The 24,614-nt window shown below is 38.2% G+C and overlaps 1 protein-coding gene across 4 annotated transcripts in view; it reads left to right on the plus strand.

The window, feature by feature from the left end:
* The window catches only part of NELL1 (neural EGFL like 1), a 379,279-nt gene that overhangs the window by 297,044 nt on the left and 57,621 nt on the right, over window positions 1–24,614 (plus strand). For 3 of the 4 annotated variants that reach the window (XM_081164500.1, XM_081164499.1, XM_081164501.1), the window contains one exon: window positions 5,505–5,600. The exons of the other annotated variant lie outside the window; for it this stretch is intronic. In XM_081164500.1, coding sequence (XP_081020626.1) covers window positions 5,505–5,600 — 96 coding nt within the window. The remainder of the gene's footprint in view (window positions 1–5,504; window positions 5,601–24,614) is intronic. 4 annotated transcript variants of the gene reach the window in all.

Genomic DNA, 24,614 nt, shown 5'->3' on the forward strand with positions numbered 1-24,614 from the left:
ACTGTGTAGTGAGTGAGCTGATTTCTATTCCCCACCTCACCCTTTCAGTGCTGGCAGAAGGTGGTTTCTGTGTGGACAAAATAGCTAACCCGAATGAAAACATTACAAAGATTATATAAAGGTATATTTTTTTAGCCAGAACCACTGTTTTGTAGGAGCATGTATTTCACATTCAGTTATTGCAAAAGGTCAATATAATGCCATGGCTTCATGAAGTTATCATGCTGCATAATCCCAAGCACTGTAACCCATTCAATAAAACAACAACCCAGTATCACATTGAATTTACAGTATCTTATAGCAGTCACACCCTCAAAGGTGTCTTTCTTATTTTACAGGATCACAAGAAATTGCATCACACTTAGATAAAAGAACAGCAAAAAAGATTTCTACGTACAGGGAACTCTTATTTCCCTAACCCCAGATTCACATCTGCTCTATTTCATGATGTGTTGTATCCAATACTGTTATTTTGTTTGTGGGTGTCTCTTTGATCCAGTGGAATGTGAATGGAAGGGGAAGGGAGGCTATTTTTTGCAAGTTTGCCCTTTCTTCTGCACAACTCTTTCCCTACTCCCTGGAGCAGATTTGGAGGGGCACAGATATGGAGGGAAAGCAGGATCAGATAAAACAACCCCCTCCTCTTCAATTCGTATAACCATCTACTTGCTATATCAAAAAGCCTTCTGACAGGAAATACAGCATTAAATATAACACTATATGTATGCCATGTGCTTACCACACACATTAAATGACACCTGACACTTGAGATGTACTGTTATCTTGAAATATATGCCAGAGATAAGTCATCATGATTTGATGAAAAGACCGACAATTCATTTCTCTTTCCTTCTTTGTACATAGCAGTTGCTCTCAACAGCTCTTGTGCTGGGAATACTAATTCCCTCCATACAGTATTGCATTTTAATGTTAATTCAATATCATTTCTACTTAGTGATATCTCTGAGGCTAATAAAGATTTCATTGTTTCAACTTGAATTTTGTCAAGTACTAAGCAATTTCATTTTCCCTAGAAAGGAATAATTTGATCGGAATTAGCTGTCGGTGTGGGGTGGGTGGGAGTTATTCTGTAATATTATTTAGGTTTCAGTATACGGAAACTTTCTCTTCTACTCTTCATTATACTGGACCATTCTGACCCAAGACAAGTTGCCTTAGCACCTCTGGCAAAAGTTCTAAGCAAACTAAGCTTGCTGTGAACTGCTCTTGTGAACAGCAGTAGATAGGTAGCCGTGTTGGTCTGCCATAGTCAAAATAAAAAAATTCCTTCTAGTAGCACCTTAAAGACCAACTAAGTTAGTTCTTGGTATGAGCTTTCGTGTGCATGCACACTTCTTCAGATACACTGAAACAGAAGTTGCCAGATCCTTCTATATAGTGAGAAGGTGGGGAGGGGTGTTACTCAGAAGGGTGGTGGGAATGGGAGATAGGCAGATAGCTGAGAGAGCCTCTTGACGACTCTTAACGACTGTAATAGGTCTTACAGGAAAAGGCAAGGGGTGGGAAGGTGAGAAATGGTTTAGTCATGTATAGTGAGATAAGAATCCAATGTCTTTGTTCAGCCCAGGTCTTTCCATGGTTTTAAGTTTGGTAATGAGTTGTAATTCAGCAGCTTCTCTTTCCAGTCTATTTCTGACATTCCTTTGTAGTAAAACAGCTACTTTGAGATCTTGTATAGAATGTCCTGGGAGATTGAAGTGTTCTCCTACTGGTTTCTCTGTTTTGTGGTTCTTGATGTCAGATTTATGTCCGTTTATTCTTTGGTGTAAGGTTTGGCCTGTTTGTCCAATATAGAGAGCTGAAGGACACTGTTGGCATTTGATGGCATACACAATGTTAGACGATGAGCAATTAAATAGTCCCGAGATGGTATGTGTGATGTTGTTGGGGCCAGTAATGGTGTTGTCCGGGTGTATGTGGCAGCTCTTGTGAACAGTTGGTGTTAATGATGCAATTGCCAGTCAGTACTCTATGCATTTACCGTAATTTCCTTCTGGCTTCACTATCTACATGCAGCAGCAGCAACAACAACTCTCGTGCCATTATACAGTTTGTTACTCTTCAAGGTGTCAGAATGCATTCTTGCTTGTTCAAAAAAAGAAAAAAGAAAAGATCTGATTGCCTTCATCCATCTGTCAATCCGCCTCCTCCAAGTGGAAGGAGAATGGGCAATGCTGAATATCGTAGCAGTTGCCACCTGTTGTGTTCTATTGGGGAAGAAGAAAGGCCCACCTTTATATCCACTCAGCTGCCACATACTTTTGTGATTTCACAGGTTTCTGTAGCCAACGACAACAACTAGGGATGCATCATCATAATCACTGCAGACTTGACAAATGTGATTTGTATGCTTGCTTATTATTAAAGATCTTTCTAGACCAACCTTCATCTGAACTGATAACCAGGGAGGGGCATACCATAAAACTGTTGGGGAGACTTTTTTCAACTCAAGGGAGGACCTCCCCCCTCTTAAGGGCTGCATGTCAGTGGTGGGTGGGGTCAGAGGCAGAGGGAAGTGGAGCAGCCGATTTGACACTTTATCAGCACAGTAGGCTCCATTCCACCTATGCAAAAGCCAGAACTTTCAGTGCTTCAAGTACGAAGTATCTGGCTATCACTCAACTTATTAAAAACACTAGTACACACCAAAGCATTAGAAAAACTAAACAGAGGAGAAGACTAAAGTACTTGTTCCACATTAGAAAAACCTAAAAAGCCTGAGAGCACTTTCAGAGTCCAGATACAGTCTTCTTAAAGGCATCTCAGGTGTGTGTGGCCTTGCTGTCCTGACTTCCTATAGTATGTCTGAAGCATCAAAAAGATGATTATCTTTAGAAAACGGCATTCTTCTATTTTAGCTTAGCCAGTTGTAATTTATCTACAAAACCACACTGAGCTTGGGTGTAATGTTATGAAAAGTTATATAGCTGGCTGTCATGACTACTCTGGCTTTGGTTGCTGTCAAAATGATCATGTTGCGTAAGTGGAAGGTGGCTGCCTTGTGCTGTTTCATTAACTGTTGTAGCTTTAACTCTACCTGTTGCCATGCCAACTGATCCATGCATTGTCTTTTTATGTGGGTCAGCAAGCAGGATCACCATCATTTAATAGTTTTGTTGTTTGTGATATATTTACAATATAGAATTTCATCTCAAATTAAGGTTTCTTATTCAGTTAACTGTCATATTTATTCTTTATTCTGTATAGTGGTCCACAGAGACCCATGATGTGTAGCATTGGAACAGCATGGACCAGTTAAGCAATCTAATGAAAGAGGAGCTGGTACTCTCATTTGCTCTATTCACCAATGAGCAGTTACACATAATAATTAAAATCCTAATGGCCAATATTGTGTCCTTCTGGTTGTGTAGCCTTATTGGAGTTCACCGATTGGGTCTGCGTTGCTCCGGGACAGGAGGAAGGAAGTCAAAATGACACCGAGTTGGTTCAAAGAAAGAGTTTATTCTGCTCTCCGGATTGCAGAAGGCACTTGTGTGATTAGTCCCCAGCAAGTCCAAAGAAATGACAAGTTTCATGCAGTATTTATATCCTCCAGACATCCTCTCCCCCTTCCCCAGCCATGTCAACTTGTATACGCAGGTTGACATCACATATGTTCCTGCTCTGGTACTCTCAAGCATAAAAGGATCTTCCTTCCTGTACTTCTGACCATAAAAGGATCTTCCTCTTCCTCCTCTTATCTGGGAAGACGTCATAATCTCCAGGAACACGTTTTTGGCGTTTTCCCCAGACATTGGTCTTGCGCATATTTTGTGGTCAGCACATAAGATAAAGTTCTGACGTGTTTTCTTTGTTCCCCTGGAGAGTCAAGGCCATCCCTTGCCGTGACTGATAAAGGAGAGAACTGTTTATGCAGTTGTGTGCTTATTATGGTTTTGCTCAACAGTTCAAGTTTTACGCATTTAAAAGTGCTCTCTTTTGAAAGAACAAAAAGGAGGGGTTGAGTCAGTTTTTAAACTTACTACACAGAAACCCATTCCTTCAGTTGTGCCCTCTTGGTTGTGGTATATCACACAGTAAATCTGAAGCACCTATTCTGTTTCATGTCTCTATATCCCTTGTCAGACCAGTAGAAGCTTTTCTTTAGCAACACTCCATCTGTGACTGCGTCTTACAATATGGCTTGGTGGCTCTGCTGTTAACTCTGAGGCAGAAGCTACACTTTAAATATTAACTGTGGTTTATCTTCTGTTTGCCTTGAGAACCACTGTGCATAGGACTTTGATTTATATTCCTTATGAGGGTGCAATACTCTGGGTGCCTCAACCAAAATCATTTACAAGATATCCAGTGGCATCCATGGGGAAAGGGGGCAGTTTTGCATACAAATCCATAGACTTAACTGTTCTCTTCTTTGTAGTATAATAGGATACATGACTATGGCCCAATGTTTCTTGTCAATGTAGTTGCAACTTTCTCATGGCTAAATCCATGTTGATCAAATAACCTTTGAATAATGAAATTGTGGGATTCCTTATCTGAACATTTTGTGATCCACCCATCCCGTGTGGTTTCATTACTCAAATTTTACCAGAGCTATGTGGAATTTAGCCATGGAGAAGTAACTGCATAACATTGGTATCAGGCATAAATTTATTTGCACCAGTTGCACAAACAATGTAAGGAATGTATTCAAAAGCTAATTTCTTTTACATTTTCTCTATATCCTGTTCACTTCTCCTTCCTGCCTCAGTACTCTGTCATGTGTTAACTATAATTTGTTAATTGGTTTAGTGTTCCACAAATATATTATAGAGGGTTTTTTAAATAAAAAGGCCCAAGCATAATTTTGTTTAGAAGGTCAAAAATATAATGTTCACACACAGTGTTCCACAGCATGAACCACAGTTTTGTAGTGTTCATTGAAAAATACTCTGCGAGGTTTCCAGTGGGGGGCTCTTTTCTTTTCCCCTCTCCAGACAGTCCCATCCTATGCAATACTGCAACCAATTTTTGAAGGTCTCCCACATTTTCAAAGTAGATGTCAAAAAACCTGTATGGCGTTAATCTCACAGTTCTCTGGATTGTGGTCCATGAATACATTATTCCATTGAACATTTCTGCTAGTGAATTACTACATAGAAGATTAAATATCACACTTGTAGCTGACTCTTAAATCATCAAAATGAAACATGGAATTCCTTTGCTCTTCACCAAATCCTCTAAAGGTTACTAAGAACACCCAAATGCAGATACCGCTTTGGGTTTAGTGCTGCTCCAAAATGGTATGTATTATTCTTTAAACGTCCATGCCAGATAATCATTAAAATTTTGTTGTCAATTTACCTTGAGGCTTTCAGTTTTCTCCCTGTAGCAGTAACATTTTGCTGGCTGGCTTGCAGCAGATTGGACTTGGGCTATTTTGCCATAAGGAATTATGTTTTTCTTTGTTTATTGTTTCAGAAGTGCATAAAAAGAGAAAAAGTCTGTATATGTAATCAATGGTTGTTGGTTTTTTCCAGCATTCTGTGAGGAAGGGTGCAGATATGGTGGGACATGTGTAGCCCCTAATAAGTGTGCCTGCCCTTCTGGATTCACGGGAAATCATTGTGAAAAAGGTAACATTCCAAATTCTTATCAGTGACTTATCCTGGCTCATAAAATGCTGCTTTTCTTTTCCAATCAATATACAGATTTATTTGTTGATATTTATTTTTATTGGTTATTCTATAACTGAGTGCTTCTATCATGACATGGTTTATGTAGCATACTTTGAAAACTTCCCCATGTCTAATAGCAAGATATTCTGCCGCGTTGGATTTCAAATATATATATATATATATATGTATATATTGTAGTTGCATGAATGTGGGCAAATATTATAGATGGCCAGAAGCTTCTTATTTCCAATTCTGGCTGACAGAAATTCAATCGGCGGGGGTGGTGTGGTGAGGAATGATCAGCTGATAGATGCACAAATGTTTTCATGGGCTGATGAGAGGAAAAATGCAGGGACTTGGATGTGCAAACTCTTGTGCATGCTTGTCAGAGAGTAAGCTTGGATAATTATGCACAATGTAGAGAAGTGTTTTCAAAGGCTGCAAGCAACAATAGTGAAACTGCTTTTGAGATTCTCTACAGTAGAAGGGCTTGTCCAGATGCTGGAGAGCAAGGGAGAAACACATAGTCATCATCCTCATCAGGTTTATTTGTCTGTTGTTTTTCCATAAATGTATTGCAGTTCGCAATAGCAGAATAGCAATAAGCCATTAAATTATACCAGGAATAACAGACTACTACAAAATACAACCTACCATAGCATTTCAATACTATTAACAAAATATTTCATAAGTAATAACGACCCATTAAATAGATGCAGTATAAGCTATCAGTAATCACAAGGTCCTTAAACTAAATAATAAACATGCAGCTGAGCACCAGTCCAGTGCCTCATAGCAGTGTCTGGTTGATAGACTTATTTATTAAAATGCTTAATACCTTAATAAACCTACTCCCACAGGCAGCTTTCCAAAACAGATGAACACCCACAGTAAATGCCCATAGGTCGCACAGAGAAATTAACATTTTAAAAAACAAGAAGGCCTCCTCCCTCATAAGTCAAGCAAGATGCTGAAAATATATATGACATGGAATTGTTCTCATTAGAATTAGTATAACAACAACTACTACTAAATTATTTATTAAATATATATATATACCGCCCTATACCTGCAGGTCTCAGGACGGTTCACAGGAGAAAATTACGATATAAAAACACAGAATGCATAATTAAAATGCCTGTAGTTAAAACATAAAACAATGGTTTTAGTTAAAAGCACAAAATAATGAACATATTCAAAAGAAAACAAAACCACAAGCCAAGCCAAACATGCCCTCTCACTTGAACCTTATCATGAGGCCATTCGAAAGAAAGTAATAGACTCTTATTCTAAGAGGAGTCCCTCCCTGGAGATGATGTGTTGCCAGTGGTGGGTCTCCAAGGGGCTACTGAAGTATTTCAGGGTGGTGCTTCCCAGCAGACAGAATGTGGCTCTGCTTCTCTCTCTCCCGCTGCCTCCCTTTCCCCACCTCCCCCCCCCCAGCAGAAAAGGAAATCTACAAGAGGGGAGGCTTCAGAGGCCAACTGCCTCCCCTCAATCCCAGATGACCTATCTACAGAGGGAACCGCTGCTGCTTACTTGAGAGCTTTGGTTATTCCTCTTTCAGCATTTATTTGTTTTTACATACCTGGACAGAAGTTGCTTAGAGATACTTTGCACATACTACATGGATATCTTCAAAGATAGGGTAGAAATGAAGAAAACTCTGTGGAGATAATAGCAACAATTGCAATATCTCTGGGTGGGAAACAGATCCCCACCCCCTGAAATAGATGGTTATCTTTAAGGAGTACCTGGGCTACAGAAAAGTGATAATCTCCTTATATGAGCTATGCAATTAAATTATTGAAAGAGAGAAAATTGGGACTGTTTTAGTTATTTATTCCACATCCTTTGTCTGATGCTACTGGATTATGCTATAATAGGACCGGTTTGCATTTAATATATGCTAGAAAATGTGCTATATCATTTGAAAGACTGCTAGTTGATCAACATAGTTTACTTGTAGATTTAATTGTGGGAATGCATACCTTTAGCATGTGCCCAACTTATATTTCTTTACCATATTTATATAGCCACCTATCAATACATGTTCTCTGGACAACTTAAAGAACAGGGAGTAAGATGCAATATTAACATATAATATAATTAAAATGCAAAACTAAAACCATGAAAATACAAGCTAAACCCTTTGTTTTCTAACTGCAGAAAAAAATAAAACAAATTAGATATCTCAAATTAAATATATTTAAAAAGCCTGAAGAAATAATAAAAAGGTCACTTTACCAAAAAGACCACAGAAAAGAAACCAGGTGGGCCTGACTGATAATCAGGCTCAAATGCGTACTAATTTTTTCATTACAACACTTCTGGTGAGCAATTCCAAGGGGCGAACTGGAGCTTTGGCTTACAGTCCTTTTTCTTTCTTTTCTTTTCTTTTCTTTTATGTTCCTTTCTTTCTGTTGTTCAGATGGCTATATTGGCTTATGTGATTAAAGAAGATGGCTTAAATTGGGCACATTTTATATCCACTATGAACTCTTTTTACAGTGCATCTCAGGTGAAATCTGTCGGCTTAATATGAACTAAAAATAGATGAAACTTTACACTTTAACCCATAGTGGCATACTCTTCATGCTGTAGAATTATCCAAAGAGAATAAAATGATGTTAACTGTATTCTCATCCATGGCTGGAATGCACCCAGGCATCTATTATCCTACAGAAATGCATAGTGAATGGACAAATACCTATAGTGAAACAATTTGTTTTCATTGACCTCTTGTTCATTATGCTGCATTCAGATATGTCCTTTGCGGTGGGACAGGACAATTTTTTATACAATATCTGCAAGAACAGAACATTTTCTATTGGCTCAACTTGTAATAGTCTAAATCTGTTTTAGCATCTAGAAATGTGTAAGATAAGCTTCTGACAGTTAAAAACCATTACCAAAATGCAAGTAGTTTTATTTTCTAGTAAGAATGATCAGTAATTCATTAGCCACCCCCCACAGAAGTGATGATATTAGGCTCAATGCAGATTTAGTGATTGTCGAATGCTCAGGATTTATGTTGATGGCATGTGCAGAACACAAAGTGAAGATGATATTGGAGCTTTAAGTCAATTGTTCAAATGCATAATGTAGCATATTGCTAAGAAGACTTTACTACTAATGGTGGCCTTTGCAATTTAGATCCGATTTAATTAAACATTACAGTGCAGCTGTGGACTTGCCTTTGTATACAGCAGCTGAGGCAAGATTGCTGAGGGCTGGCCCACCCATGAAACAAGGTAAGGTGACTGCTTCAGGCAGCAGGATCCACAGGGACAGCAGATCCAGTCTTCAATGATTGCCTTGCTCACTGCCACTGCCATGGTAGAAGTGATGGTTGTGGAGTGCTCCGTGGAGGCTAGCTCTGACCCCTCTTTGGAAGCTATCCCCACCATGCCTCCACAGTGGCCTCTTAATGAGTAAGAGTAACTGTTGGTCTCCTCCCATCTTGTTCTCGATGTATATCTTCCTTGTTCCTGGAGCAGATCTCCACGCACTCTTTCTTCTCAAGCCAGGGAGGGATCCCATTTGTGGTTCACCCCAGGTGCCAAAATGTCTTGGGATGGCCCTGATTGCAAATTTTACCTAGCTGCTTTTTAACTGAGACATCTAGTTCCTTATGATGCTCTGTAGTGTTTCACTATGAACAATTTTAGGACCGAAAAACATGTTTTTGAGGGGTTGAAGAGGTTCTGGGCCAGGGCATGGGGGCACGTCCTACCATTAATTTTTTTGTTCCCTCCCCCCACCCCCTATTTGCAACCAACATTTTTCTCTTTTCTTTATCACGTTACCCCGGAGCCAATCAGGGACCAAAAAAGTCTTAATGTAATGACAATTTATATCTAATTATCTTTAGCTGCATGATGACATCAGTGAAGGCAAAGCCAGTCATTTTCTCTCACTGTTTCTGGATGGGAGCAACTGGACTGCCACTTCTAATTGTGCCCCAGTTTTGCTGTGACAGTTTCATTTCAGCAAATCAAGCAGCACTGGGAAACAAACATTTTATCCTTAAAAGGGGAGGACACTGTTTGAGAGATTTAAAACTGTGGTGAAAAAAACAGCCTTTTCTTTCTTTTTGTTTGTTGGTTTGGTTTGGTTCTAAAAAATGCTAGTAGTTCTGGCATTGACTTTTTAAAAACTACTTCTGCCTTGGTGTTTTGTGAAACACAGCATTTGAAAGCATGTTAGTATCTGTAGGCTCACAGACAGTCAACATTTTGCTTAATAGTATACGTCTGTCTATCATAATGATAATGATGTCTGTAACAGTGAGATATGTAGAGTTAGTTCTGCGACAGTTAACTAATTTTAAAGTTTTCTATGTCCATATAGGATAATTAGGCATTAAAGTTCTTCAGCTTCATAAGGTTGTGAGATGCACAAAAAGGAATAACAAATCTTTCATATAAAATCTGGACATACTCATATATCTAAGCTCCATAAATATATATATCCTTATCTTGACAAGTACAAATTAGGCACTATCAAAGTCTGTTGAAATCATGAGACAATTGTATTCAATAAACCATTTGTCTCATAAACTAGGAAACATCAAATATTAATTTGCTATTTTCTAATGCAGTAAGAGTAAAAGAAGTTGAATTTATCTAGACTGATTCTTCTTCTAGCCACTTCATTTTTTGATATCACTTAAATGTAACAAACTTGCTTACCACAAGGAAGTGAGCATCAAAGAGATTTTTGAGATTTTTTTTATATTGTTACAAAATCTCTCCAGACCTTGATCTTCGCCTGAACAGAGAGCTCACTTAAGCACAGCAATCATTTCTTCTTTGGAAATGGACTATCTAATTTAGTAACCTGTGCAGTCAAATATCATGAGTTCTTTACTATTTAAGAAGTGCAACATCTTAAATAGTCTTCAATAGTGAATTATTTTTTTCTTTCAGCATGAAATATGTATTAAATATATCTTGTAGGGGCTTTCATGTGAAAGAGTGAAATTCCCTTTCTTATTTGATCGTATTGAAGAGCTCTTCTTTGTACACTGCCAACCTAGCCTTTGTGCACTTTGGGAATGATACTCATCCATCTTTTGAATGAGACATAAAATGGAGGCCCTGAACACTTGTGGTCATTAAAGATCCAATAGAACTTAGATCCAATTCCAGCTTTGGTAATTACTTTGTGTGCCTTCTCTCACAATTTCAGTATTCACTTTTCCTCTTAAAGTGTTGTACACTGCTGCTGGCACAGAATGATAGAAACAATTTCACCCCAGAGGTGGCTGCATTTCAGTCACTGGTGAATGATTGGTTCTTATTCTGAATCCACTTACAGTGTTATAATGGGAAGGTAGTTGCAATGAATTCTGAAGCGTTGTCACACCAATCCTAAATAGGGTACATTTACTTGGAACAACATACCATTGATTTCAGTGGAAATAAATTTTTACTATTTAATATGATTATGATAGAAATTTTAGTAGTGCATGTAACATTGTAGAACCGTAATAGTGTTTACTGATATATACCAAAAGTTCTACCCCACTATTGTTTGTGGTCTCTCATCCAGGATTACAGCAAATGGATTGTATCTAAAGGTGACTTTATGCAAGAGAAGTGCTTTTGCTAGCTTGAGGCAGACATCTGTGCCACATTCCATACTGTTCCATACTGTTCCAGAAGGTTCTCCAAACCTCAAGAGATGCTTTAAGGGGCATTGGGGGGCTGCATTGCATAGGGAGGTTGGCAAAAATCAGGTGCCCTGTCTTGCAAAACCACATTTGGTTACCATCTATAAGCAGTTTTAAAAAAACCACACACACTACCTGCACTATTTTTATTGCTTTCCAGTAAACAATAACATAAAACACTAACAAGCAAAATACACAAATGAACATTGTACCTTATTGGTCCGAATATAAGCCGCACCCGCAAATAAGTCACACCTTTAAAATTCATGGGGGGGGGGGAGAGAATACCCGAATATAAGCCGCTCCCTTAAAATTCCACAGGCACTCACACCCATTCCGTTTTACCATATGTCTGTTTCAGCAGTGATATCGTAAAAGCCAGTCTTTGTAAGGTGGCAAATTTAAGCCACACTTTTCACGGTTGGAATTTGGGGAAAAGTGCAGTTTATATTCAGGCCAATACGCTGTATAGCATACATAATCCTTAAAATGTCTATCAGATATTACAAACATACACCACCACCCACCCACATGCGCAATGCTGACCTCTGCTTTCAAATTCTGTAGGACTTGGATGGATCTTCTTTCCATGACTCCATGTTCACATTGAGTATGAAGTGAAGCTAGGTGTCACTATGTTAATAGTAGTGGTGGTGGTGGTAGTAGTAGTATACCACCCTTCACCTGAAGATCGCAGGGCGGTTCACAGAAAGAAACAAAATAAGAACACAAGATACATAATAAAACAAAAGCAGAAACAAACCAATAACCCCCACTTCCCACAAACAAAGCCATAGAATGTTAATCAGCCAAACATCTGGTTGAAGAGAAACATTTTGTCTGGCACCTAAAGGTATGTAATGAAGGCGTCAGGCGAGCCTTCCTGGGGACAACATTCCACAAATGGGGAGCCACTGCAGAAAAGGCCTGTTCTCATGTTGCCACCCTCTGGACCTCCCATGGAGGAGGCACATGAAGAAGGGCCTCAGGTGATGATCGCCGGGTCCGGTTCAGTAGTCATGACATCCCTCCCAAAACTTTGCTTTGTTAACTGACTAGATAGCTCCAGTTGCCACATTTTGTGGTGTCAGCCATGCTTCGTTTCTATATGCAAGTTGTCAGCAGGAGAAATACAGTTAAGTTCTTATGAAGCAAATTATTTTGTTCATTGGGAAAGTAATGAATTAGGATTTACAGTTTGAGACAGTGTTTGTGGTATTTCCTTTCATCTGCAAGCAAACCTACACATGGGAGCACTCCCATCACATATGACAGAAGTTCCCAATTTCCTTCCATCCCCTCCAGGATTTGTTTGCCTCATGAAATAAAACAATTCTCTCAGAAGTGAGGGACAAGACGATTCTTAAGCTACTCTGGACCCAGTCCATTCAAAGATCAAAACAAGCAGCTTGAATTAAACCTGACAGCAAATTTGTACCAGGGAAGCTAGTATCTGAGTGCCATACTATGATCTTGCCTCCTGGTATAAGGCTGAACTCTGACAGCCATATTCTGAAACTATTGACATTTCCAAAGCAAAGTGCATTTTTTTAAAAAAGCCAACCCAATGGTAGTTAGGCTATTTAAGATACCAACTGTAATGATATTACATCCAGTTCTCTCTTTGAGGTGGTCATGTGTATACTTCACCTCAAAATGGGGTGAGTCAGTTCTGCTGCATTTTGAGGGCCTTTCTGTTCATTACGTCACAAAGACCCCTCCTGAAGACACCACTGTTTCTGGTTGACAGAAATGAATAGTAAATAATTTTGTAACTTTGTAACTCTGAAACCCAACCCAGAATATGGTTGCAAGAGTAATAATTCAATCCTCTGCACACTTACTTGAGACTAAGAGTCATTGAACATAACTTGCGTAAGATTGTCCTGTCTCTTTTTCTCTTCCTCCTTCAAAGTAATAAATCTGACTTGCAGGGACCTTTTAGATTAGAAAACAAGGAAACAGAAATCCTTGCACCACTGTCTGCAGCTCCATGGGAAGTCTGGCTGGTACACTTCTTGGAATGCCTGTGGAAGCTGCTCATGATGAAGTCCTTCCACACGTATCCCAGGAAGCATTCCAACCAGTGTGTGTGCATGTGCGGGGGGGGGGGGGGGGGGAGGGGTAGTGGTATGAAAATGCTTTGTTTCTTTAAAAGCCAAGAACAATAATCTTGTTTAGGGAAGCTTTTAATGTTTGACAGATTGTATTTTAATATTTTGTTGGAAGCTGCCCAGAGTGGCTGGGAAAACCCAGCCAGATGGGGCGGGGTATTATTATTATTATTATTATTATTATTATTATTATTATTATTATTATTATTATTATTATTATTATATTTTATTTTCAGTCACCTTATAAAGGAAAATGAAGCCTAAAAATGTAACCAAAATGTTGTGGGGATTAAGAATTTGGGGAAATTGTTCACAATTTGGTACAACACAAGTTAGCATTGTTTCTAAGTAGCATTTGAAAGTAAAATGTGATGTTAAATTGTTTCAGGATTGTGGGTTCGAGCCCCACATTGGGCTGCAAGAGATTCTTTCATTGCAGGGGATTGGACTACATGACCCTCGTGGTCTCTTCCAACTGTACAGTTCAGTGATTCTATATTGACAAAAACTGTTCACACAAATGTCATTTTCCTTTCTTCCAGTGTCAAAAGCTCAGTATGTAGCAACCCAGTGATTAATATAATTATGTTTCTTCTGCTATCACCTTTTGTCATAGACAGCTTAATATGGTCCAGAGGAGATAATACATTACAGGCAATTTTACCTTTTTAATTTTTGTCTCCTTTGTTCTACAGCCTTGTGTTTTAAGCTAAAATCGTGACTGTGTGATAGCCTTATCAGTGTCAGAATCTCTAGTATTATTTATTGCCTAGCTGGCTCTAGTCAATCATGCACTTGTCCTCAGACATATTCTTACAACTATATCAGAATGATAAGTGGCGATGTCTTAAATGACTGATACATCGCTTTCTGACTTTAATTAAGTATCAAGGTTACCTCACTTGTATTCTGAAAGTATCCTATTACAAATGCTTACAAGTGTGCTTTGTATCTTCTTATTGTACTGTAACGGACATGGGGATGGGGTAGACTAGGAATGTAAATGGAAAAATAAAATTCAAATAAATTGAAACTAAAAGGGGGTCCCATGTTGCAGGTACTGTTGAGAATGTGTTATGGATCTGAGAATGTTGAATAAAACTGATCTAATGTATCTTTCTATCTTATAAAAAGCTAATGGTTAGGCAGTACCTATGTGGTAGAGGCAATAAACTTAAAAGTAACCTGACTTAGAAGCTGATAATTAGAAAAGTGCATATCTTGTGCCAATGAAATCTCTACTACTAGAGAAATACAGTGAATGAATGAATGATTTATTTGTAATTTTGAAACTGAGTTCCATAATAATTATATGTGACTATTTTGTTGACGTTTTTTGTGAACAGGACTGAGGGGTGAACAATGCTATGCCACAAATAATACAACACATGCTGACAACTGCCGCCATATTAGTCTTAAGCTTTCCTTTTGGTTTATCTCTTTCTTAGGGTCTTAAGTAGAAATCCTAAACATGTGTGAATGTTGCTTCTTCTTCTTTGCTTGTGTGTTTTATAATTTGTTTCAGAGTCCCTTTATAATTTTCTTTGGATTGTTTTAGACTTTTTATCTTTATGACCAATAATAAGCGCTTTATGAGTCCTTAGTGGCAGTTTTGTAAATTGGTTGACAAAAAAAAAAAAAAAAGACACTGGTTTTTAAGTTTGGAAGTCTAAACAGGAGAACAAACTGCATGGTTAGGATAGTTTCCGATGCCCAGACAGTTCGGTGCACAACTCAGTTCTTGAGTTTCTACTTGGATATAACACTACTATATACAGTGGTACCTCTGGTTACTGACGCTTCAGGTTACAGACGCTTCAGGTTACAGAGTCCGCTAACCCAGAAATAGTACCTTGGGTTTAGAAATTTGCCTCAGGATGAGAACAGAAATCACACGGCGGCGGCGCGGCAGCAGCAGCAGCAGGAGGCCCCATTAGCTAAAGTGGTGCTTCAGGTTAAGAACAGTTTCAGGTTAAGAACAGACCTCCAGAACAAATTAAGTTCTTAACCTGAGGTACCACTCTATTTACAATTTGATGCTTCATAAAATACATTGAGTGTTTGTTTACATCTTGAGGAGGAGTATGTTATGCAACTTTCTCCTAATGCTGTGTGACCAAATGATGCTAACAACACAATGCTATGCACACTTGTTCAGAAGTTAGTCTTGCGGTGTTCAATAAGGCTTACTAACTAGTATATGTGTAAAGTAAACCCGTGAATTACGCATGTTTAACTTGTGCACATTCAGCTTTATGCGTTCAGCAAAAAATAAAAATAAAATAAAAAGAAGGGGTGGACATCCAGAAAAAAGGACCATTGAACCAATTTGTTTTGACTATACATGATTTTGGCTTTAAGCGTGATCCCCAGAATGTAATCCCCGCATATGTTGTGGGCTTCCGGTATACAGTTGATACTCATTGGTGTGTGAGGTATCCATTCTTTTGATCTTGCATAGATATTTTGCTGTTCTGACATACTGGGTAACAACTGCATTTCTCCAGTAAGAAAATAAAGCTCAGAGTTCATTTCTTCAAAGGCTGTTTTGATCTCCAGCTGAAAACAAGATTATTGTCTGTTTTCCAGCCTCCCTGAGGTCAGCCACTGAGATATCTCAATCTGTCTTCAGAGCATGTTATGGAGAACTGATGAAAGAAAAGGGACAGTTTGTGCCACTAAAACAAAACAAAAAACATTTTTCCTTCCTCATATTTCCCTCTGTAGGTATTCAGCATTATATATAAGGGGTGCTTTTTTATTCATAACTGTCCTTCTTTATATAGGCTATGATCCAAGGACAAGTTGTACAAAGGAAAATATTTAACACAGTTTGGATTCCAAATAAAATATTTTTCTTCTTTCAAGGGAAGATTGTGCCCCAGGTCCAAAGCCCATTTCAATGATGTTAAAGAATGTGTCATCCAAGGGTGATAATAGTTCTGGGAGTCTTCACACAAGCTATTCACTGTGCACAAAGCTGTAACAACTGTTTCTATGCGAACTGCAGTTCGCACTCCAAAAGGCAACAAAATAAAGATACAGTGAAATATTTTGAAGAAAAAAGAGATATACTACAAAGTGAGTTCGTATCATCTATAGCTTTGTACTTAAATAAATGAAGTTACCCAGCAAACCTGCTGTACTTACGTGAGCACAGTTTAATCTAGATTGCAGTTCAAACTATTGGCACAACTTTCACGTGAACAGCATATTTTTTCCAGGACTTCACTGGCTTCTATCTTGACGTGCGATTTAAGTTGCTAGTTTTGATCTGTAACACATAAGCCCTCTTCAGGTAAAAATTCTCCTTTTCAAGATGCACCAAGGAACCCTGCCTTGGTGTGTGTGCAAATAGCTCATTGGTACCTGTGCAGCTGTCTAGAAATGGAGCCTTTGTGCATACAACTGTGTGCACAAATGATCCATTGCCACAGATAGTGGCATTGTTCTCAGCATATCCCTGCTCCCTTCTTGAGTAGCGTGGAAGTGTTAATGCATGAAGAGGAGACTGAGGCAATAGTGGACAGCATGGTGGGGTGGTGGCAGAAGTCAAAAGTTAAAGCTGCATTTAGCATGATGAACACTTACGTAGTCTAAGACATGCCAGAGCATGAAAAAAGTGGAGATGAAAAGGCTGGAAAACAAATACCTGAATGGAATGAATATTTATGGAAAACCTAGCTTTGTGTTTATGCACACAGATATAATTGGCTATAATTACAAAACATTTTTTTGTCACTGGAGGCCCGGGTGGCTCCAGTAGCTTGGAGCACCTTCCATTAACTTTGGCTTGCATGACAACTGTGGCTGTTCCTGAACTAAGGTAGCTTAGCCCTGTAGTTCAGGCACTGGTAGCGTCAAGATTGGATTACTGTAATGCACTCTGTCTTGGGTCTTCCCTTGTGCTTATTCTGGAAACCACAATTAGTGCAAAATGCTGCAGTGCAGTGCGGCATGATTCCTGAGAGGAGTGAGACACTGTTGCTTATTACACTTTGGCTCAAAGATCTGCACCGTTTGCCAGTAGGTTACTGGGCCAAATTCAAGATGTTACTACTAGTATATAAAGCCTTCAACAGCTTGGGACAAGTTTACTTGAAGTCTTGCCTTACACCATATGTGCCCACTAGACTACTTTGATCTACAAAGTGCCATGTAATGTTCATTTTGCAAGAAATCTTACCTTTTAGTGTGGCACCTCCTGTGCTCTTGAACTTCCTGCATATTAATATTAGGGAAGCAACTTCATTGTACTGTTCTCAACACCTGTTAAAATAGTGTTTGACAAGCCTAGCCAGAGAGGTAATTTGATTGCATATGTTTTTAAAACTGTTGCTTTTATCTGTGGATAAATTTATATACTGTTTTGAAAGTCTATTTCTATTGCTATTTTTAATGAATAGTTTGTGATATTTCATGGAAACTGCTTAGATATATTTTAATTGATATATAATTCTTGATAATTAAAATTATGAATATTTATTTGACTTACTATCCAAGCAACTTGCAAAACATAAACATAAGATAGATAGATATCTGTGTCTGTTGGTCTTTATATTTGTTACACATCTTCGTTACTTATCTTTATCTGTGGCCTTTTAAACTGTGGGGTGGGGTATTGCTTTTGTTTTTAATTATGGTATGTATTTATATGGTAATGCACACAAAATCCACACCATAACAGCCACAGGAAGCTTTGGCAGCATACTAATAGCAAAACAGCATCATCTTAGTTCATCAAAAGTAGAGTAGGGGAAGTAAGTTTTAACCGGGCACCAAAAAGATGTCAGCAAAAGCATCAGGGAAACCTCGCTGGAGAGAGACAGATGGGGAGCCACAATTTAAAAAGGCCCTCTCCCGGCTCATCACCCTCTGACTTGTAAAGAGCCTTATAGGTGAATGTTAGCACTTTGAATTGGGCTTAGAAGCATGGCGGCAGTCATTGCATTGCATTGCATTGCATTGGTGTTATGTAATCTGTCAGCTGTCAAGCATCAGGCAACCACTTTCTGCCCTAAAAATATGGGTGAAACCCAGTATGCTGCTGTACTGCTTGATCCTTATATAATAGACATGCAACATTTGTGGGAGCTAAATAACTGCTGAAAAATAAATTATAGCCCCATACATTTTCACAATGTCATGTTTTCTATTCTGCATTAGTTAACAGCACCTTATATTTAGCTAAAACCTAAAGCCACTATGTAGAACAAAGCCAGACAGATCACCTTTATATCCTCCTTTTGTTTGTGCTTGCCCTTAAATTGAAGGATATGAAATTAAAGCCATTTGTAACTGCTATAATATTCAAAGAACCACTAAATATACCCTTTAAGCAAAATGGTAGTCAAAGAGCCTTTTCTTTGAGTAGTTGGGGGTAGGATTTGACCTTAATTCATGCAAATGCTCAGTTATTTCACATAAGTACTTTTCTAGTAAAATGCATCACAGTTGAAAGGCAATGATTATCTTCCTTTGTGTTGGGGGAAAAAAACCCTCAATAATGTATTCATATTTATGGGGTATATGAGTTATTAGTCTTTCATAATCTTGAAGGAATCATGACTGCCTTTCATAGCTGATTTGACACAGTTTATAGTTTAGGATAATGGGTGTTAGCAGTGGGAGAAAAGAACTATATCCAATTTGCAAATGATTAAATATTCCCATATGACAGTCAAGACCAAAAACAACAGCAGCAGAGAAATCTATTGTCCTGAGAAACATTTATAAAGTGGAATATATATTCTATACAGAGAATTCATGTTAGTTGCTGTGACTCTTAAAAATGTGTGTGTACCAGCTTCCTACTATTATATGTTTACTTTAAAAATGGGAACAGTGTTGTATTTCCACACGAGCTTTGACTTAAATATATGAAATTCATGACTTGGATTTAATCTTAGGCTGCCACATTATTAACACTAGGTGCCTGAAAAAAATAGGAAATGTTCATGAATTTCTGTTTATAAAAGGTTCCAAGTGGGCATTTTCTACTTCAGGATGGCTGCCTGTTCTGAAGGAGATGTCATTCCACTTTTCAAACTGCAAATTTGCAGGGGTGGGGACTGGATCCAGGTCTCAGGTTAGCAACACATTACAGTAGAGGAACAAAGGCCAGTCTTTCTATTTCCACTTTAGTGTAGCTTCCTCACTACTACATAATGCTAACAAGAGACTTTAATCATTGCATGCTTAAATGTCGTATTCCTTGAAGGGATATCTGAGAGAATCCTTGAGGTGGCCATCATCTGGAGATAGATTCTGAGGATGCAATGCAGAAAGATGTCACATCTTCACTCATTCAAATTCACACTACCAATGATTTTGTGGGTAGATAACATGTTCAGGGGTTTTTGTTTGCTTGCTTTAAACAGGAAATCGATTAGGGGTGAGGGGGTGAGGTAGAAGGATCAGGCCATCTTCAAATACCTCCATTAAAAATAGAATTGATTTACCTGTGCCTGGATGATGGTGCTACATGCAGAAATAACCCAAATATCAGTTCTCATGGGGGGGCCAGCACACTCTCACAGGAGAAATTGTGTGACATACCTGATGTTGCAGCATGTCACATCACAGCATCCTAATCCATGGCACATTTCCAGTGTATGATGTAAATCATCCTGGGTTTAATCTAATATATTTGAAATGACGTTTGATCCCTCAGAGGCACATTTCCCAACATGAGAGAAGGGCCCCCAATTTTTGCCAATTCCCCCTTTCCTCTGCATCCCCCAAGCTATCTACCACAGTGTCTTGGAGGGCCCACCAGTCCTCTAGAACAGATTTTTTTTTAGGGTGCAGGGAGTTGAAGTGGCACAGCAGCATTGTAATTCTCCCACTGCGTCTAAATGATGAATTCCCATCCTGGCCATTGTTATTCTGACACCAAAGTGAATGATAATTAAATCTGGGACACCTTGCCATCTTGCCATGTATCAGAAGAATGAACTGGGCCTACTTCATCCTTATGTAATTAATTAATTAATTTTGTATTTGTCCTGCTCAGTCTTTTCAAGATTACTATTTGCCAGTGCAAATAGCAATTACTATTACTAAAAGTTTTCTAGTCATTCCCAAGAGGCTGATAGCATCTGGCAAACAAGAGCAAACAGGAGGGAGAGTCAAACTTTAAAGTTAACCTATTAGCTGGGAAGTAACTCCACATGCACTGGATAATCATACACTTTGAAGGCTCAGGAACATTGCTATCCAGTCTGGAAAAATCTGTCTTTCACTCAAGTAGATGTAGACAGTAACTGATGTGGGAGCCATCTAACATGATTATAAAGTGAATTGCAAAGAAAAGCAGCCAAGCCTTTCCTAAACAGTACAGGTCATTGAGGTCTGTATGCTGAAAGAGCTATCCAGTTTGGCGGCTGGAAACTTATTCACCTCCTATTAGCATTCCTAGGCTTCTGATTCTACTGTGAACTACTGTTGTAATTAGGAAGGCACTTTATCCTATCGTCTTAACATTGAAGCAATGATTTCTTGTTCTATTACTCATAAGAATGTAAAATTATTGTTCTTAATATATAGCCTCTGATGTCCCTTCCTCTCTCACACACTTTTCTTGGCATTGAGCATGTTTTGTCTTCCATCACTTACTATATTCATAATTGCTTTCTGAATCCTTTCAGATTTGGAATACTTTTTGAACTAGGATATCTAAATCTGAACAAAACAATTCTAGCGAGATCAATGCTGACCTGATTCTTTTTAAGTTTTAGATGCTTATTTTAATAGAATCTCATATTCACTTTTTGTATGTTATTGAAATGTATCTTGTGTGATCTTTTTCAAAAAAAAATTTGCTTCCATCCCCGAATTTAAGGGTTAAGAAGTGCTACAGCAGCTATTGTCTTAGGACCAATGTATATAGAATATAATTTCTCATATAAAATTAAAACAATCTTCTGAAACCTTTTTCTGGATGCCTCCACTCTTGAAGCTTAGGCAGGTGGCTACAGGGGAGAGGACCTTCTATGTGTTGCCATCCTTATTTGTGGAAGATTCACTTTTCTATATTCTAGATGCCAGACTGCATCCATTTTGTTTGCCCAAGCCTTTAACAGTAACTGATATTAGTTTACTCAAGTTGTTTTATTGATATATCTGCTGTTAATTGATTTGTTTGCTCTTTTATTCTTGTTTATGGTTGTGTTGTAACATGGAGCTCATAGGTGACCTTGAAAGCTAAATTTTTAATGGAAGGTCACAATATTTGGTTGAAAAAATAAATAGTGAACCTGATAGAAATGTTAAATTCATTGTGGTTTCCAAGGTAGAAAGCATAATTTGTTATTACTGCCTAGTTTTATAGAGCTGGTGTTGATTTTCTCCATGACACATGGGATCAAAATCAGTAAAGTCTGTAGTCCTCAAACCATGACGTCTACTTACTAGCTTAGGGAATGATTTAGTTGTAACTCTATTGCAATATACTTAGAAAATTAAAACCTCTGTCATTGAACTGACAGACCTACAGTCTTAGATTTTAGCAGTGAATTTATCTGATTTGATATGCTCTAAATTTTGTTTAAATGTCATAGATTCTAGTCTAAGGAAGGCATTTAACAGAATACAGTAGAGTCCTGTAAGTAAGTATATTGATTTGTAAAATGAAAAATAAGGAAGGTGACACTTGTGTCCTGTAATGTTAATATTATGTAGTATCTGGGACTATGAATGTTTAAAGGTTTGTTAAAATATGGAGCACTTTTCAGACTTCAGGCCTTACATGCTGCAGTTTTATTGTTCCTGACATTTTTATACTAGTAGAGTAATTGAGGCAGACACAGCCTGCTACAAATAGACCACCAACCTCAGTTTTGCTTCCATCCTCCTTACCTGTGGCCAACTGTTACACTGCCACGCTCTTTCATCAAAACAAAACCCTAACTTTAAGGGAGGGTGTAGGATAGCAGGTGGCATAGGTCTTCAAAGAAAATAGAACAAGCTCAACATGTCATGCTGGGGGTGTTTTCTGCTGTCAGGGACCACACCCCATGATTCCTGGCCAGTTTTATTTTCTGGGGTTTGTACTTCAGACCCATTATTTCCAATGGAAAAAGGTGCAGCCAGGATTTCATTTTGGAAGGAGGAGATGTCTGCAAGATTGTGCTTTACCACCTGCTACTCACTTTCCCAAGGTGAGTACTTTTCCTTAGCAGAGGGTAAAGTGGAACTAGGTGATGGGGGTATTCCAACAGTTGATCCCTTTGAGCATTTTCTTTTGCATTCTCAAAACTCTCCTGAGACATTTGGAGAATTTGGCAAGAAGTAATGAAGGATCATATTGATTTTCAGGGGCCCAGACTGTTTGCACATCACTGAGATCAAATGAGGCAGTTGCTCACCTAAGACAACAAATTTTGGGTATTTTGGGTACTACTGTGGGAATCCATTTTTCCCCCTTTTTCTAATTAAGTTTTTGAAAGTGCATAACAGTTGTTTGGGAGGATCTGTATGTGTGTGTGCAATACTTGACAATCATGGGCCCTTTTCCCTTTTGGGTTGTGATTGCCTTTTTAAGCCCCCCCCCCCAATCCTGGGCTTTTTAAATGCCCTCCTCCAGCAACATAATGCACATGCCCCCACCCCAAAATTAAATAGGAAAACCCTGATATTTGTGAGGTTCTTCATGACAAAACATCATGGGATAGAATACCTGTTCTGATGCTAAGTTAAACAGGCTAGTTGTTTCTATTGGGGTTTTTTTGAGGAACACCTATATATTTAACTATATATACGTACATATCTTGAAATAAATTTGCTGAAAGCAAGAATCTTCTATACTTACTGCAAGGTCCCGAATAAATGCCTCTGTTTCCCTGAAAACACATTTTAAAAAATATTGACAGTGATGTGTCTAGAAGATCTTGTACCTACACTAGAAGAATGTGAATGCATTTCATTCAAAAGGTTGAGTTGAATTGTTGTTGTCCCTGAATGACACATGCATCAAGAAGGCATGTGAGAAGCATAAATAGTGATTAACAAAACATAGGGCCATAGTCACTTAGAAGTACTAGTGTCATCATAATGCAACAGAAACAACACACTGCTGTGCTGGAAAATAGCCTTGCACATGAACTAAGTTTCTCTTGAATGAACTAAATTTCTCCTGAAAAGTGAAGCTGGAGATGCACAAAACAATCATAATTACCTGACTTCTAGTCAGGCTATGGCACTAAGTTTGCTGAATGAATTTTTGTCTGTTGTTCCTTTGTGCATGAGCAGCTAAGCACACATTGTGAAGAAGTGGTTTTCAAAAGATAGAGACTTCAATAGCATGTCAAAAGCTTTCTTGTCAAAATTCCAACTGGCATTTTGGCAGTTCCTTGGTCATGCAGTATATCTAAGTGTCTAGCTAAACATTCAAATCAATGATTTGTTCCTCCTGGTGAGAAGCCCTTATTTGGAAATTGAACCTATAGTGTGTTTGCCTTCAAAGATAAATAAAAAGAAAATGGATTGCCTGACCATTTATTAAACGGAAATGAATGTTCAGAGAAAAGTCATTTTGCTTCATCTTCCATAACCATTTCTCTTATCAAGGTATGTCATTAATGTCTAGGCATTCTTCTTTGAGGAAACGTAAGCTATTTTGCTTTAGCAATTTTGGTACAAAACTATCCTTAAGGAACTTAGATTTCCCAAGCTTTTTTTTGCTTGCTGCCCCTCTTTATTTGAGACTTGCCTCAGAACCTCCAATCTCTTTACAATAAATAATAGAATCTTTTATACTCTACCAGCAGATCCACAGAGTATTTAGGAAGATTTCACAGACACTTTTTAATAATCTGGAAGATGTTATGGAACAGATTTGTGTTTTCCCTGCCTGGAAATAGCTCTCAGCTTTACTTTCTTCCCATAGAAACTAATGTATTCAAGAGCCTGATCCCAAACACATCTGAGTGTTTGAGGTTGTCAATAATATGGGAAACGTTTCCTTGTCATTCACTTATCATTTGAAATTCAGTGTAATCTTGGCTTAAAATTACATGAGCTCTTTTGTCATTATAGTACTCAATCTTCATTCTTATCGAGAGAATGCTGGTAGCTGAATAAAGTAACTAAAATATGGCAAAACCCGATTTACTATAATCAAGAGATGTATAATTGGCCTATAATCACTGCCTACTTATGCTATCCTTTTCTCTTATAGTA

This window comes from Podarcis bocagei, assembly GCF_964188305.1.
Source record: "Podarcis bocagei genome assembly, chromosome: 1".
Classification (NCBI taxonomy): Eukaryota; Metazoa; Chordata; class Lepidosauria; order Squamata; family Lacertidae; genus Podarcis; species Podarcis bocagei.